Raw genomic sequence first — 17,984 nt, 5'->3', positions numbered from 1 at the left:
TCTGTTCTTAGTGCACCGTATACTGACTGTATTGAGCCCTCAGCTGAAGCCTGTGAATTTTTTTTACACTTTTTTTTATTGAGAAGGTTTCCATAACAAGGGCTCAAATCTGTCCTTGTGCTCATGACCCCTCAGTCTTTCCTGCTCTGCTGTCTTTGGCAGGTTTGAGCCAGTGACCCTGTCCATTATAACGGAGACTGTTGGTCGTCTTAAGCCTGCAGGGTCTCCAAATGATGCTGTTCCTCCTCGACTTTTAAAAGAGGTGTTACCTACAGTTGGTCCTCTGGTTCTTGAGCTGGTAAACCATAGTCTGATGTCAGGCGTTGTCCCTAAAGATTTTAAACATGCAGTAGTCAAACCTCTGATTAAAAAACCTGCTCTTGATCCGCAGGATCTGGCGAATTACAGGCCTATCTCCATACTACCTTTTCTTTCTAAAATTCTTGAAAAGATATTCTATAGCCAAATATTGGCCTTCTTGGAAAATCAAAATGTATTAGAGGTTTTCCAATCTGGTTTTAAACCCTTTCATAACACCGAATCAGCCCTTTTAAAAGTTTTTAATGACATATTCTTAGCTACTGATGCTGGGGACTGTGTTGTTCTTGTGCTTTTAGATTTGACAGCTGCTTTTGATTCTGTGGATCATGCCATTTTATTCTCTCGTTTGGAGCACTGGGTGGGCATTAGCGGCACAGCTCTCGAGTTGTTCAGGTCCTACTTGGCAGGGCGAACATTTTGTGTCAGTCTCGGTGACTATGTGTCGTCCTCTACTCCTCTCTTGTGTGGTGTCCCGCAGGGCTCGGTTCTTGGCCCTCTCCTCTTCTCTTTGTATCTTCTTCCTCTCGGGTCTATACTGAGTAAGCATGGCATTGCTTTCCACTTGTATGCTGACGACTGTCAGATCTATGTCCCTCTTCAGAAAAAAGACGGACACCGCATACAGCCATTACTTCAGTGTCTTGATGACATAAAGGCTTGGATGTCTATTAACTTTTTAAAATTCAATGATAAAAAGACTGAGGTGATGATTTTTGGTAGTCCTACTGAGACCCCCAAAGTGTATGTTGATTCCCTGGCCCAGTTTGTTAAGCCAACTGTCATAAACCTGGGGGTCAAAGTGGACTGTGATCTGACGTTTGAATATCAGATTAGGGCGGTGGTAAAATCTAGCTTCTTTCACCTCAGGCAGCTGGCGAAAATAAAGCTAATTCTTTCACGGCAGCACTTCGAGACAGTGATCCACGCCTTTGTTACCACTCGGCTGGATTACTGTAACGCACTCTATATTGGGGTCAGTGCATCTTATATTAGTCATCTACAGAGGGTGCAAAATGCATCAGCCCGTCTTTTAACTGGCACTCCAAAGTTTGAGCACATTTCCCGTTTTAGCTTCACTTCACTGGCTGCCCATTTCTTTTAGGATTCATTTTTAAATTATTTTGTTTGCTTTTAAATGTCTCCATGGCCTTGCACCTTCTTATCTCTCTGTCCAGTTACAGCCTTACACACCCTCCCGCTCTCTCAGGTCAGCTGATCAGCTGCTCCTGAATGTACCCAGGACTGGGCGTAAACTTAAGAGGAGATCGCGCCTTTGCTGTAGCAGCTCCTAAACTGTGGAACGAGCTTCCTTTAGAGATAAGACAGGCCAGTTCCTTACCTGTTTTTAAGTCACTCTTGAAAACCCACCTCTTTACCCTTGCTTTTGTCACCTTGTGAGATGTCGGTTGCTATTTTTAGTTTTGACTTATTTTAACTGTTTTTGGGTGTTTCAATGCTGTTTTTATCTGGTTTTTATTCTTATTATTGGGCTGTTTTAATTTTATGTCTCATGTGTTTTATTTATTTCTCTTTGCTGCTTTCTGTTTATTCTATTGTTTAATGTATTTTCTGTACAGCACTTTGTTCCTGTGCTGGGTGTTTTAAAGAGCTTTATAAATACGTAACTGAACTGAACTAAACTTTTGTGTATCCCAGCAACTAGTGTTCCATCAGAGAGAATATTCAGTGCTAGCAGGTACATTCTTTCCTCTCTTAGATCACATATTAAACCAGACAAGGTTAATATGTTGACATTTTTGCATTTCAACCTGAAGTAAATGGTCATGCATAGTCGTGATGCTGGTTGCTGGATGAAGCATCTTATTTGTTGATGATGAAGAGAAATGTGCAATTAGTTCCTTATCATTGATTTGTTTACTTTTTCAATGCCATTTATACTTATGTTTATGTTTATTCATTTAGCTGACGCTTTTATCCAAAGCGACTTACAATTTATAACCTATAGGGCATGTTGTGATCTGTGGGGGAAACCGGAGTACCCGGAGGAAACCCACACATGCATGGGGAGAACACGCAACTCCACGCAGAAAGGCCGCAGCCGAGCCGAGTTTCGAACCTGCAACCTTCGTGCTGCGAGGCGACAGTGCTAACCACTGTGCCACCATGCAGCCCATACTTGAACATTTGGATTTGATTACATAGTGTAGTAGTTATTTTAGTAATTTGTATAAAGTGGCTATTTATTTTAAATACATATTTTTTAAGGTTGACTTGTACAGTGCTCAAGTCAAGTGTGGACTGGAGTTTTAGATTTTCATTTTGATAATGAAGAAAACAAGTATATGAGAAGACAAGTGGTGTTTCTTTGATTTGTTTACATATTGTTTATGTTTTGAATGTTTGGATTTGTATAATTTAAACCTGCACTACTGCAACATTGTCCAGAAAAATAAGCTATTTGTTCCTTTACTTGTGAAAAGTAGCACTTTTGCTAAGGCTTTGTGTTATTTTAGGTTTAATAAACACTGTTAAACCTTTTCAAAACTATTTAAGTTGGTGTAGAACAGGACTATCAATGCTTTCTGAACATATGCAACACCCTTTAAAAATATCACGATAATACCGAAAACCGTGATAATTTTAGTCACAATAACCATGGGGTTAAATTTTCACACCATGACAACCCTATTACATATGCATCTAGTAGTTTTTACATTTGTCAGTCTTTTATTTTTGTTAATTTCTTGCCGTTTTCTAAATATAAATACTTTAGTCGTGCATAATCACAGTTATACTCCTCTGATTCACCTTTAAACTAATTAGGGTTCTTCCTCATGCATTTTTTTGTTTCCATTTTATACGAAGTACACCCTTGTAAATTATGAATTATTTCTGTTGTTTAGACCATCTTTTCCCTTCCTGAAGCGATTATCATCTTTTCAAACACCTTTAGGGTTGTGTGTATCTATTACACCATCAGTTGTTTTATTTTTGATCATTCACTGTCTCTGTGTGACAGATGAGTTTTATTTTCCTTAGAAGAGTCTGTTGTTCAATTTAACGTGCCGAGTTTTATTTTCCTTAGATAATTCTGCTGTCCGATTTCACTTATTGAGCTTTGATTTAGCAATATTTATCTCATGCTGACAAATTTTACACATTATTTGAGCATCATTGTTAAGTGACACTGCATATTGCTGATGCACTCTGAAGCAACCTTACCCTATTGAATCTATGTGGAGTTGAATTTTATTTTTTTTTAATTAGGACTAGTTTTGTTGTTAGTTAATTCCAGTGTTAGAAGCAAAGAGATTAAATTAAGAAGTCACTAGAGGTGAAAGTTTCTGGCATAATGAGAGCAAACACATAGAGTCTATGATATTTTTGTTTTTTGATAGGAGCTTGGGGATGTTGACAAGCTCGCCCTTTTTCCCAGATGGGTTGATTCTTTTGATTCCATTGGATTACAGTTTTTGCTACAGCTCTTTTACTACAATTTCTCCAGTTGCCCTTAGGTTTTGTGAATCACTTTTTGTGTTTATTTTCAATTGTCTTTACACAGATTATGGCTTTTGTTAGTTGTTTTGGTTTGTTTTGATGTTTTATGCAAACTGTGTTGCACGACTCAGCCCCTTACTGACGTGAACTGGTAATTGCAAGTTCCTTGGGATGGGTGTTTTTCACGTGTATGTGAGGTCCACTTTTAACATTGGGTTGGCGCAGTGCTTGTCGGTATCGGACCCTTTTTTGTTTATGCTTATTTCTGGTGAGCCCTGAGTTGCCTCATGCCTCAAGATAAGAGAAGGCTGATAACCATTTCCTCACATTATTACACTGCCTGGATAGAATTACTATAAATACTGGATGATAAGGATTTTTACTGAAACCAATTCAAAATCAACAGTGACCTCCCAGAATTTTCTTGTGCTTTTTCGCCACAGGTCGTGAAACCAGGAAATTGGGTTCTGATGAAGGTGCTGAAGTGAAACAGATGGGGCAGCCAGAGGTCCATTCGAAGTACTCCTCATTACTCCTACTGCTGTGGAGATTGCTGAGAGGCCATCTTGGATTCATCTATCCCACTGCAAGCTCATCAACGTCAACTAACTGCTCTAGCATGGCAACGAAGTCTGGCTACACAGGGGTGGGCCACCACTAGGGTGCCGTCTCTCAAACCCGGTGAAGATAAGATAAGACAAAGATCTGCTTCGAGCTTGCTGGGTTCACCACATTGTTGATGTTGGTGGTCGCACTCATAGCCCTGCATTTGGGCCGCCTCTCAGCACCTGATGGAACAACTGAGACAGCAGCATTTGAGGGGGTACTAGAACTGGAACTGAAACAACGGACTGGGGTTCCTCCCTGACTGCCCACCTACAGGACAACGTAACCTGCATCCACCTCGGCTGAAGACCCCCTGGACGCAACTACAACAGGACACAGCGAAGAAGAGGCGCTGGAAAAGGATCAACTACTTCAAGCACCTGCACCAAAACCTCCAGGCTGGTTTCACGGTCAAGGACCTGTAGGACCTTTTCTGGGACAAGATCAGCTCCCTGACTATTGGACAACTGCCTTAACATGCCATGGAAGGACCCTGAAGTCTTCCTATTGGGAAGTTGAACTTTGCGCTCAGTTGATACTCATCAACGCAAGACTGAAACCATCCTGATCAACGGAAGTGGACTCTGACTTCCAAACCCTATTCTCCAACCGGGACTCTCAGTCCACGGACGAGCCCTTTGATGAGAACGCCTGGTTTGCCTCAGCTCTGCCGTATAGAGCTGCGTAAGTTAATATTACACCTTCATTTTTCCTCATTCACAGTAAGATTCATCTGCACCTTGGAGCTTTAAACTAAATTCACCTGATGCTTCAATACACTGACCTGATGTTTTCTGTCTATTATATGGTTTTGCTAACCCTTCCCAATCTCCTTACAGGAACTACCATAAGTCGTAGAATTGTGCATCACAGTAAATTTATTTCAATATGTATGAAATAGTTTTTCTTAAGGTTATATATGTGTTGATTTAGCTGATTCTGTTCTCTCTATCTCTATGAACTGCTGTAAGACATTATTGTCAGTTGTGTTTGACTTGTGTTTATTATTTAATTTGTTCTTATTATTTTGCTGATTTTTGTTTTGGACTTTGTATGGAATGATTCTTTGGACAAGTTAAAAGGATTGGGATTACGGTCCGCAATAGACAAATGATTGCAGCACCTCATGCTGTGTTTGCCTTATCATGTTGATTCTGACCTTTCATATCTGATCATAGTGTTCATTACTTTACTTATTATTTTTCTTGTTTTGATGCTTATCATTTTTGTCTTGAGTTAATTGATTTGTAACCTACTGGCCCTTATGACTACTGAGATGATCACCTTTCCTGGGTTACCCCTTTTCTATTACTTGATTTGTGATTGATGTAGCTTTCATAGTTAGTGGTGACACGTTATGGAAGTGGGTAATATTCCTTATTACTTTACTTATTTTGTTTTCCTTATTTGGTTTTGTTTTGTTGCTTCCCTTTGTTTGGTTATCTTATTCAGATAAACAGGACGGAATGTTATGGAAAAACTTATGTTTATTCATTCTTGATTAACCCTAACCCTAACTCTCATGGACTCAATTAACTGAATGTAAATGTATTGCTCTATGCCTCTCTGCATGCTCACTCATTCAGACACACACACACACACACACACACACGCACACACACACATATATTCTTGACTTCCCCCCCCCCACACACACACACTCTATAAATAAATTCTGTGACCAGATGTTCAGGGCATTTTGCCTCGTGCATCTGCCACAGTTATAACTGTTTGACTTGTTGTTCATTGTCTCCCTTTTCTCTCTGACTATAGGAAATGGGTCATTGATAAACATACTGATAAAATCCATGACAACCTATTTAGCCTTAAGGTTAAATAATAAAAAAAAATAGAAAATAGTAATAAAATTTCCCCTCTTTACAATTTGTTCTCCAAATGTCACACCACCAAGCAACAGGCACATGCAGAGGGGGGTGCGGAGGGTGCTTGAGACCCTGCCCCTTTTGTCCGAAGTGCCCAAAGTGCCCTTTTTCCGGTCGTTCCTCAGATTTTACCGTACAAAACTGTTATACTGTGATACAAATCGGGCACTAGGACCATGCGGAGGCAGCCGCCTCAAGCTGAAGGCTATTTTCCCTTAGACCCGCCTACAAGCTCACTGATTGGCTCTGCCGCGTCATACTAACGTGTGATTGGTTGTCCTTGCTGTAGCTCTACCTTGTAGCCATGGAGACGACAGACCGGTGTTTTCCCTGCGGACAGGAGTCTGCGTTCATCTACCTGTAAGTTTTTTGTTTCTGCCTGCTTCACGTCAGCTGGATAGATTTTAATATCAGAGCTTTTGTTTACGTGAGTTTGAGTCCATGGTTAGTGTGTGTGGAGCAGAGTCAGGTAGCTGCATGTCTGGGACAGAAAATGAGACATGAGAGAGACTTCTCCTGAAGTGTTGCAGAAACTCAAAGAATCAATGTCTCACTCTAGATTCTCCGGGTCATAACTTCTGAATTACTAATCGAATAAAAATACTTCAAACGGTTTCTAAAAGTACATAAAACAAGCTTTCCAACGAGGTATTACATGCTGTTATTCATGTAACTCCAAAAATCGCTATTAGAAGGAAACAAACTTTGCAGCGTCACAGAAAGAAATGGAGCGAACCGCGACGGGAGAGCGAGAACCGAAAGGACGAGATGATCTCATCATCTTCATCAGCAGCTTTTATAAAGTTATGGAAACGTCACAAATAAAATCCACCTGGTTGGTCAGGCGTCCCAGAAGGCTGTTTCTGTAGATGGTGACATGAGGAGGGACAGATTAAAGTCACACTGGTTTTTATTTGAACACTCAACTGTTTACTAAATGATTCAGCTTCATTCCAGCATTATTTATACGTACAATAAATATTTATTTAGCTGAAAATATAATGTTATCAGTGCAGAATTTTATTAGTTGACTTTTTGTAATGAAATGTTTAGATTTAACCTTTTATCTGCTTATTGATCTTCATAATGCTGGTAGAAATGTAGCTCCAGCTGTGAAGTAGCCCATGAGTGTTGTTTTATGATACCTAGTATTTATTTTACTGTATCCCGTTCTCTGGACCAGAGCGTAGACCTGCGGTCACAGACAGGCTGCAGTCATTAAACTGGTTAACATGAGGTCAGGGGTCACACTGTTTTCTTAGTGTTTGCAACACAGTTCTGAATTTAAATACCGGTAGTTCTTTTGACATAGTTTGCTCAAGTCATTTTGAAGTTCCTGTTTAATAATAAATGTAAAGAAAATTCAAATCTGTTTTTTTTTTTCATTTAAGCTGCAGTTTTAAAGACTTTAATAAACATAACACAAATACAAACTAGACACTGAAAGCTGAGGTTGTTCTGAAAAAAGGAGCAGAGTTACAAACATTTTACACTTTTATTACAATTTTAAAGCCATAAACAAAAACATACTTGTTATATTTATGGTCATAAGAGGGTTAAACGTGATAAATGTTCCGCCTCCCACAAAGAGATGGTAAAAGTGAATGTGAGCATAATTATACACGTTTTATTACTTTATTAAGTATTTTTTATTATTGACTATTACTCCAAAGAGTTCAGATGAAGGCAGATGGACTTCTTTGGTTTCTTTAAAACGTTTCACTTCTCCTCTGAGGAGCTTTGTCAGTTCTAACTGGAATATGGGAGAGTCAAGCTCATAAGCTTTAGCTGTCTGTTGTTATTCAAAGAGCAGAAACTACTCTGAGTACCCCGCCTCTCCATCTCCTGATGAGTCATTAGCCTCTATTGATGGTGAGTCCTCGTGTTTATTCGATGCAGGAAGGTGTGACCTAGACTGAAACTGAATGAGATTCAAAAAAAGTTCTAATCTTTTAAACAACGCTGTTGGTCCTCTTGGTCCTTGTTCTGGTTTTCTAAAACCCTGTGTTAAAAACCTTGGTGTGTTTTTAGACGGTTCTTTTAATCTTTACAGACAGGTGAGTGCAGTGGTCCAATCAGGTTTTTATCATTTAAGGCAGATAGCAAAGGTGAAGCCATACCTTCCTGCTAATGTCCTCGAACATGTCATCCACCTGTTCGTGTCTTGCCGATTGGACTACTGCAACTCCCTGTATTCTGGCCTGGACCAGTCCTCCCCACACTGACTTCAGCTGGTCCAAAATGCAGCGGCCCGCTTGCTGACTGGAACCAGCAAGTGGGATCACATAACCCCGGTTCTGGCCTCTCTCCATTGGCTTCCTGTTTCTTACAGGATCCGTTTCAAAATTTTACTTTTTGTTTTTAAATCCCTTCATGGCCTGGCCCCAGTTTACATCTCTGAGCTGCTGTCCGCTTACGTCCCTGCCAGAACCATGAGGTCCAGCTCTCAAGCTCTTTTAACAGTTCCAAAAACCCGCCACAAGACTCGCGGCGACCGAGCGTTCTCTGTGGTTGGGCCCAAACTGTGGAACAAGCTACCTCAACATCAGGACCACACAGAATCTAGAGTATTTAAATCCCTTCTTAAGACGCAATTTTTTGATTTGGCTTTTAATGCAGGTTGACTTGAGCATCTTAATAGTTTTTAACAGTTTTTATCATAGATTGTGACTGTTGTGTGCTCATCTTATTTTAGGTTTTTATTGTTGATTTGTTGTATCTTGATTTGTTTTACCTTGTACAGCGCTTTGGTGTAGCTTTGCTGCTGTAAATGCGCTCTGTAAGTAAAATTGACCTTGACCTTGACCAAAGCTGCATTATTGGTTCTGGAAAGGTGAAATCTAAGCCCCGCCCCTATTTAAAGTGGGGTTTTCACATTTTTACATAGATAGCTTCTTTTACTCCTCTCTCAAATCATCTCTTCTCTGTCCAGAATGTGGACTTTGTCATCTTCAAAGGTGTGTCCCTTGTCCTTCAGGTGAAGGTGGACTGCAGAGTTCTTACCTGAAGAGGTGGCTCTCCTGTGTTGTTATGTTCTTGTGTAATTGTTGTTTAGTTTCTCTAATGTAAACATCTGGACAGTGCTCCTACACTGGACTGCATAAACGACCCCACTGAGCTTCTGTTTGGGTGTTTTGTCTTCTGGATGGACCAGGTTCTGTCTGAGGGTGTTGTTGGGTTTAAAGTTTACCGGGATGTTGTGTTTGGAGAAGATTCTTCTAACTTTCTCTGAGACTCCTGCCACGTATGTGATGACGGTGCCTTTGTGTAAAGGGTGTTGTTGTTAGGTTGGTAGCAGAGCTCTCATGTTTAGTGTTAAGTTCAGTGAGAACATGGAATGGGATCAAGAATTTTCTACTGACAGGAAAAAGATCTCAGCTAACATAGCTGTAGATCACACTGGATAAGTCTCTGTGGTTGCATTTATTTTACATTTATTTTACTACCTCTTACTAGAGCTGTCTTTAGTAAGCACAAAATATACTTGGTTGTACACCTGTGCAATAGCAATAAATTGTCTTGATTTCTGTTAAATGTACTTCCTGAATGAGTGACCTTTTCAGGCTAAAACAACAAAATGACAAATACAGACAGAAGGATGACTTATTTCTTCTTTTATAATGCGTTGCATCACCACCTGGTATCAGAACAGGACTCAGTATTGGAAGATGATCAAAAATCAAACAACTTGGACTCGGATCAGGGGCAAAAATGTGGTTGTAACATCTCAAGATATAAGTCAGCTTTAAAAACTAAAACTATTATTTATGAACTAACATTAACACTAATGACACTAATTTATATATTTTTATTATGTTGTTTGAACCCAAGGGTCTCATTATCTGAATTTTCTAACTTATTGGATTGCTCTATAAGTGCCCCTTTTTTTACTTTGAGCACCCGCCCCGTCAAAGGTCTCTGCACGGCCATGCCAAGCAATATGACAATATATGTCCACTGTGTCTACTTAAGACTTGGTTACATCTATGTACTCTTGCAATAGAGATTTTTTTTTAAATGCCTCGTACTCATTCAGTGTTTCAACTCCTCATCCATACTGTTCCACAGATTCACTCCACATACAGATGTGCACATTTTCCTCATTGTTGTTCTTGTTTTATGCTTTCTAAAATAGAGTTCTCTCCCCTCAACTCATATCCCCCTTTTCTTTCAGAGAATATATTTTTTTAATTTTCAGGTAACTGATTATATCTTACTCGGTACGTTATCTGCCTAGTTTTGAATTTGACAGGATCCCTAAATTTTAGTATGTTTGAACTAGGGCTGCAGCTATCGAATATTTTTGTAATCAAGTACTCTATTGAATCTTTGATCGATTAATGGAGTACTCTAATAAATTACCCTTTTGTGTTTGTAAACCATTATATCAAATAGCATGTTATAAAATATGAAAGACCTCTTAAAATGAGCAAGCAATTGCCAGTTATTCTTCAAGTTATATTCAAAACTAGTTTTCAAAACTTCAGCACTTCAACTTTACTTCACAGTAAACAAATGTGGGCAGCTGCGGCCCAAACAGCACCAGAACCGCTCACGGCGCATGCGCAAACGGCTCGCCAGCTATTTCCCTATTAACAGACGTCCGTTTTAATTTCTACACTTTTTTTTCTCACACAATAACAAGGGTTGTCGAGAAAGCATGTTTGCCGAGGTTATGTCAAATTATACTGATCACAAAATATTCATTTACATTATGTCCTTTTCCTCTCATAAATACCTGTGTCCTCCTGCAGCAATCCCGAGGGACAACAGACATCAATAACAGCGCACCAAAAAGTCTGACGTGTTGTGTAAAAACTACTATTTTTAGCACTTTTTTAGGTCCGACGTGTTGCTACCAGACGCAGTGTAAGCTGAAACTGAGTGCTACAAACACAGAAGTCGCACAGTGTCCGCAGAATATTTAGCAGACCTCCGAGTCCACTTGCAGAAGTGACATTTACATGTGGGTGTTTCCTGGTCAGGTGCTGCAGTATTGATGATGTGGTGTTGTGGTAGGCTAAATCCATTTTACAGTATTTACACTGGACCACGTTTTCCGCCTTACGAAGTGAAAAATGGTCCCACACCTTTGACATTTTCTGTCTTTTTTGCACTCCACCGGGGTCCACGTTGTCCGCTATGGCTTAAGAGAAAGTTAAGTTACATTCGCTTCGCTATTCGCGTGTGCATTCAGTGCAGTGTGTATGTACATCACTTATTTTGTTCCGAGTGAAACATGACCCCGGGCGATTGCAAAGCCATGAATTAATTAAACATGAATTAAACGAAGCCTCAAGGCAGAGAATTTGACTAGAGTATTTTTTGTACTCGAATTATTCGAGGTACTCGAGAAATCGTTTCAGCCCTAGTTTGAACTGATTGTGTTTAAAGCGCCTTGGGGGTTCCAGGACTCTAGAAGGTGCTATATCAAATACAGTCCATTTACCATTTTAAAAATAATGAATTTGTGTGTTTCATATGTCCCACCTTATGAATTATCCTTATTGCTCTTTTTTGTAATATGTAAAGTGGCTGTAAAGTACATTTGCAAGTGTTTCCCCAAATCTCCACACAATAATTTAAGTACGATGAGACCATAGAATCATAAAGTATTTTTAGGGATTCGTGGTTTAACACCTGACTTGTTTTTGCTAACACTGCTATACTCTTTGCTATTTGCTATGTTTAATGTGAGGCTTCCAACAGATTTTATGATCCAACGTAACACCCAAAAATTTGTATTCATATACCCGTTCAATACATATATCATCTACTATTACTTGTACTGGATCCATTATTTTTCGTTTTCCATACCATATCATCTTTGTTTTACTTAAAATTATTGAAAATGTATTCATCTCAAACCCCTGTTTTAAATGACTAAGTGTTGATGTTATTGTCCCTACAAGCTCTTGTAAACTCTCCCCAGAGCAAAAGATGTTGGTATCATCTGCATATAAAATAAATTTCAAAACATTTGACACTTTTCTATACATAAATGATACATGTATGAGTAGTTTGGGACCCAGAACTGACCCTTGTGAAACACAGCACTTTATGTCCATGTAAGTGGATTCATATTCACCCATTTGTACAAACTGCTGTCTGTTTTCTAAATAACTCATAACCCAGTTCAGTCCAGCACCTCGTATGCCATATTACTCCTGTTTGTGAATATTATCTTATGATCAATTGTATCAAATTCTTTCTTTAAGTCTATGAAAATTCCTGCTGCATGTGTTTTATTGTCTATAGCATTTGAGATGTTATCAACCAATTCCAATAATGCCAGAGATGTTGATCTTTCCTTTTTAAAACCAGACTGACCATCCAGAAGCAATTTGTGTCTCTCAACATCTAATCTGTAGTTTTTCCAGAATCTTAGAAAACTGAGATAACAAAGAGACATGTCTAGAGGTGTGAATCTTCACTTGTCTCCCGATTCGATTACGATTATTGGGTCAACGATTCAATTCGATTCGATATCCCGATGCATCACGATTATTTCATGTTGATTTGTTTTCATCGATAAATAGAAGATGTCAGATAATTGCTTTTTTTTTATCTAAAACGTAACTGACACAACCTGCCATCCCTCAAAATCGCTCCATTCACAACAGGTTAGGACAAAACATTTAAACATTTAAGAAGATTTAACAAAGTAAAACACCTGTTTCCTCGTTCAACACCACGCCTCAGGCTGAGAAAAACACGCTTTGCAAAAACTCACAAAATCTAAAAAAGTACTGAAAACTTACAGGACACATAATGTAATAATAAAATACATAATGGGTTCATATATGAGTGTTTAATGTCTCTGAGAAGCTCTAGAGTCAGATATTTATGCCACAGTCGAAGGGTGTCAGAAATAACACCAAATGAAATGTTTGACTTAGTTTGTTATTTTATTTGAACCCAGTAGTTCGTTTCTGAAATGCTGGAGAATGAATCAAGTTCTGTTTGATGCAGAAGATAATAAAACATAAAACAAATTATACACTCCAATAATATTTAAGATGTGTGTTTTATTCTTTCTGATAATAACACCAGCAGAAGGCTGTGGGCTGGATTAGGATTAAATTACCCAGCTGATGGATCTCCTTCACTAACCAGCTAACTACAAACCTTTCCACTAACCTGTCCTGTGGGACCCTCACCATGTAACCCTCATGTCCATGCTGTTTCTGGAGGAGCAGATAGGAGACAAGTCTCCTGTAACCTAAAATGAACCAAAGCTTCCTCCCAGTTTCTCTTTAAGCTGAATTTAACATCAGTTTATCATCATGAAACAAAAGAATAAAGTGGAACAAGAACTTCTATTTCTCTCTCCAACTTCTCCATGTCCCTAAATAAAAGATGATTACGCTGCAGCCGCCGTCACTGACCCCGCCCCCTCCCCAAGACCGGATCTCCCTACATTACAACAAGCAGTCTGACTGAGCGCTTCCAGGAGAAATAATAATTAAATTATGAAAATAATAACGCGTGTTTGGAGCATCGGTTTGGAGGAGCGTCCTCCGATCCTCTCTCTCTCTCTCTCTCTCTGTCGCTGATCAAGCGAGCGGAGCGCGCCGCATGACAACCCGCTCAATTAACATAATTCACAGCCCAAATCCAACAGAACCGGTCGGGCTGATTCGGTTCCGGTTCGGTCTCGGGTGACAACTCTAGCGCTCAGCCCTGCAATACCACATTAAGGCGGAGGTAAATGTGGAGGAGGCTCACTCTGACAGATTTGGATGCGGTGCCATTAAAAAAACAAAACTACATTCCACTATAATCGATTATGGCGTACTCTTCTACGATGCAGAATCGTTTATGTCCACATCCCGATGCATCGATTATTTGATTATTTTCCTCAGCTCTAGACATGTCTAGTTAGTAAAATGATGTATGTCGCCTGTTTTATAAAGGGGTTTTACTTTAGCTATTTTCATGTTTTTTTGGAAATGAGCCTGCATAAAAAGATAAATTACAGATATGTGTCAGTGGTTCTTCAATTACTTTTTTTACAATCATCATGTCAATGTCATTCCAATCATTTTATTTTTACATTTTAGCAAAAAATTCCCAATTCGATTCCCAATTTTAAGTTCACAATTCTGATTTTTTACAACAAAATGAATTTCGGTTATTTTAAGGCAACGTAAATTCTTTTTAACAATTGCTCTTTCCAATTATAACTTCTATTGTCTTACTAACAAAATGTAAGACTTAACAAAATAATAGCATTAATTAAAGATAAGGAAATGAGCAAACCACATAACCCAGACTGGAAATGTGACTTCAGCAGCTTTCATATCGGAGTTGCGCATCAGATCGTGCTTTATAAACATGGACCAGTCCTGCACCAGTCTGTTAAAACGACCACATTTAATACAAGAGCGTTTATCCTGCTACACCAGTAGAAGTGTCTCTACTTCACGGCTCTTTTAGGGTTTACCAAGACAATCCCGAACCAGGGGCATGTCCAGGGAGTGGCCTGGGGTAGCACATGCCACCCTTGGAATCTAATTGGCCACCCCAGGTGCCACCACACTAATTTACCGTTAAATAGGCTTTTCATTGTCCACGAAAGGCTTGGGGGTAAAACAAAAAAAGCATAACCATTGGTGCCACCCATGCACAAAGTTGTGCCTCACCTGGGCCACCCCATTTTAATATCTGGACACGCCACTGTCCCGAACTGAACAAAGCATCAGAAAATGTACAAGGTCCACTCAAAGCTGGGCAGTATTGTCGTGTGTGAAAATAATTCTGACTAATGAGTTGAGTCACAAGGTGCGAGGCTTTGTCGGCTTTATTGGCTCTTTTGTATACGTTTAAATCTGCCTGCATTTCACAACTTTACCTGGGCTTTTACCTGACGTCATCATCATTCTGGCACATCACGACAGCTAGTGTCAGCTTTATCACATTTAGGGAAGTCATAGAAAATAGTTCGGTATGTTTAGATGTTTTAGGTAAAAAACAGAACTGTAGATTTTTTTACACTTCCGTCAGTCATTCGAAAGCCACTCAACACTGCAGCAGCTAACTGATGCTTCCCGCTGCTTCCATCATTTACTTATGATAAATGGTTTATTTGTGGAGCCACCAACCTGCGCCAGGACGAGCACGGTCACCGCTCGTTTTTGATAAGGCCCAAACTCTCCGACGACCTGGAAAGCTGCTTCAATGTCCATCCAAGCAGAGTGCGAGCGGATGCTAATGTGAGTTAGCATCGCCCCCAGCTAGCACCAAGAGAGGAGTGACCATCTTTTACTTCCGCTTTCGTCGCTTTGTTTTCCCCCGGCGGATTCAGTCAGTGACAGGCCAGAGTTCGTGAAGCAATGGTTGATTTATTCTGAATGCACTTTCCACAAGAGTAACAGTTAAAACATCACTAATAAATAGAATCGGGGTTTGTGATTGAGTGCTTTAAGACGTTCTCTGAAACATCGCATTAAACAGAAACTATTTAGCCAATGGCACACCTTTCTATGTGAGGTGAACACAAGATCCTCAGTAAAATCAGGATCTGAATTAATAACATTGTTTTTGGACAAGTAGCTCAGAGCTATGCAGAAACCATAAGCCGTATTTTACTGGTGATTTCCCTAAAAGACTATCTTTGAGTACGTGGATATGAATATTATTTCAGGAGGCTACAAAGTCATTAAGGTTCTATGTCCCAGTGTCGCCTGAAGTTTGTCTTCAAAAATGGGATCATTTTAAAGTATAACTGAACCGAAACACTATGGTGGGAAAAACAAAAACAATACAGCAAAGACCTGATTTCTTTAGTCCATCGGTCAAGTTTTCAGGTAAAAAAAAAATCACAAAGAAGCAAAACTATTGATGCAAGAGTTAGGGATCGAGATCTGGGAGCAAAGGAAAACAAACCAGTGCAAAATATTAATGTGCATTTACACATCACAGCAGATTAGAAAATTTACAAAAAAAAAAAATGGCACACAGTTGGATGTTATACATTTGAAAGGTTTTCATGTTGCAGCAAAGCAGCCATGCTTCATCCCCATGCAAGTCCTCCAGAGATGACTTCTAGAAGCTCCAGCAAACACACAGTCATGGTCCAGCATCTCCTCACCAGCACTGTCTCCATGCTGCAGTGCTTCATGGTTATGTTCACTCAGACAGCAACAGCACAGATGGTTCAGGTTTCACGTCCATTTAACTAGATTCATAACTTAAGAAGGTAGATCAGTAATTAAACAAACACCCATTTCATCACGAATCATGTCGCTAAGAGACCTGAAAGGTTCTGAGAAGACACTACCTGGACATTTAAAGTGGTCATATTCAGTTATTAGTTGCTGCATATGTTTTAAAGCTCTTCCCCCAGTCACAAGTCATTCAAGCAGGACCTGGAGGAATAGAGATCCTCTGGGTCCCTGTCCTGGTGTTACTGATCTTGATCATTGCTATTTGTTTCCACCCTCTTCACCGGGGACGGAATGATGGTCGTCTTTAAAACACTGTAAATATGGTTTGATTTTTTTCCTAAATGCGACTCCAAGAGTCGCACAGACAAAAACAAACACACCTACGATGATCCCAGCCACCACACCTCCATTAAGGCCGGGTGGCTTTTTGTTGAAGGGGTTTTCCAGCGGCTCACTCTGCTCCTGGCTGATCTTATTCTTGATGATGCAGGAAAACGTCTTGATTGCTTTGGTTTTCTCGTCGTTGGTGATGCTGAAGTTCTTTCCCGGCTGTTGTTTCCCTCCCAGGATCCAGAAGTACTCAACAGGCTCGACGTTGACAAGAGGTCCCGTCGGCTCGCAGCTCAGTTTACATTCAATAGAAGAGTCGCTGCACGTTAGAGGTCTCACGATGGCCTCGGGTTTAGGTACAGGCAGGACCTCTACAACGTTAAAGCCAACACTCTGGTCCTTACCGTTGATCTCCACCGTGAACAAGCCTTTGTCGTCCTTATTCATGGAGCTGACGGTCAGCACCCCGGTGGTTGAGTTGAGTCTGGAGCGACCCTTCAGAACCCCAAAATATTCAATGGCAGACCCAGCGTCGATCTTTTCAGCCACAAAATCTCCGTTACGCTTCCAGGTGATGCTAGTGATCGGCGTAGGGGGGTTAACAGGGCTGAGTACAAGCTCACGGCCAACACCGAACTGTACTTCCTGGATCGTGCCTTGAGCCAGAACCACCGTCAGCCCCACCAGCAGCACAAATACAACTGCCTCCATCTTCGTGGCCAATAATTGAGATTTTACCTCCAGGATATCGACTTTCATATCAGCAAATATTAACGATATTCGCAACGACCATGACCGCACCCTGCTAGCTTCCGTTTAGCTCAGAAGTAAAATGGAGACGGTGTTTGGAATCGTATGATGTCCAAGGAAGGTCCCGCCTTTCTTGCCTCTGATTGGCGGGAATGGCTCTCCAACGACGGGCTAATTCGAAAGGTGGACCCGTGTTCCCTTGCTGCTGTTTTATGTCCTTAGCTAGATCTTGAGTTGTTGTTTTGGAAGAAAATGTGAAGTCTGTACTATTTTTGCAGTTTTAATCTATTTTATAACAGAACCCGAAAGACCTCAAAGGTAATACATTTTGTTGCATTTATCACACTTTCAAACTGACTTCATATCGGAAAACGTACTCAAAGCTGATTATGGTTTAGCTCTGTTTTCACCAGTTTTCATTACTCTAGAAGATTAATAAGACCTACTGCACACATTTGGGCAGATT

General features: G+C 40.1%; 2 protein-coding genes across 4 annotated transcripts in view; both read right to left on the bottom strand.

Annotated features, from left to right (window-relative positions):
* Positions 1–15,728, bottom strand: part of slc22a15 (solute carrier family 22 member 15) — a 53,562-nt gene extending 37,834 nt beyond the window's left edge. For all 3 annotated transcript variants that reach the window (XM_054734643.2, XM_054734644.2, XM_070542641.1), the window contains exon 1: positions 15,374–15,728. In XM_054734643.2, coding sequence (XP_054590618.1) covers positions 15,374–15,496 — 123 coding nt within the window. In that variant the 5' untranslated portion in view covers positions 15,497–15,728. The remainder of the gene's footprint in view (positions 1–15,373) is intronic.
* A 737-nt stretch (positions 15,729–16,465) lies between these two features.
* Positions 16,466–17,616, bottom strand: LOC107396835 (CD48 antigen). Its single transcript, XM_015976683.3, has one exon. It carries the CDS (start codon positions 17,525–17,527, stop codon positions 16,697–16,699), a length of 831 nt encoding a protein of 276 aa, XP_015832169.3. The 5' UTR covers positions 17,528–17,616; the 3' UTR covers positions 16,466–16,696.
* Positions 17,617–17,984: the final 368 nt, after the last annotated feature.

This window comes from Nothobranchius furzeri, chromosome 12 (genome assembly GCF_043380555.1).
Source record: "Nothobranchius furzeri strain GRZ-AD chromosome 12, NfurGRZ-RIMD1, whole genome shotgun sequence".
Classification (NCBI taxonomy): Eukaryota; Metazoa; Chordata; class Actinopteri; order Cyprinodontiformes; family Nothobranchiidae; genus Nothobranchius; species Nothobranchius furzeri.
This window is presented reverse-complemented; position numbering and strand designations above follow the sequence as displayed.

What these genes read in the sequence shown, in the direction of transcription:
- LOC107396835 (XM_015976683.3), bottom strand. Translation starts at nt 17,527, where the DNA reads ATGAAAGTCGATATCCTGGAGGTAAAATCTCAATTATTGGCCACGAAG.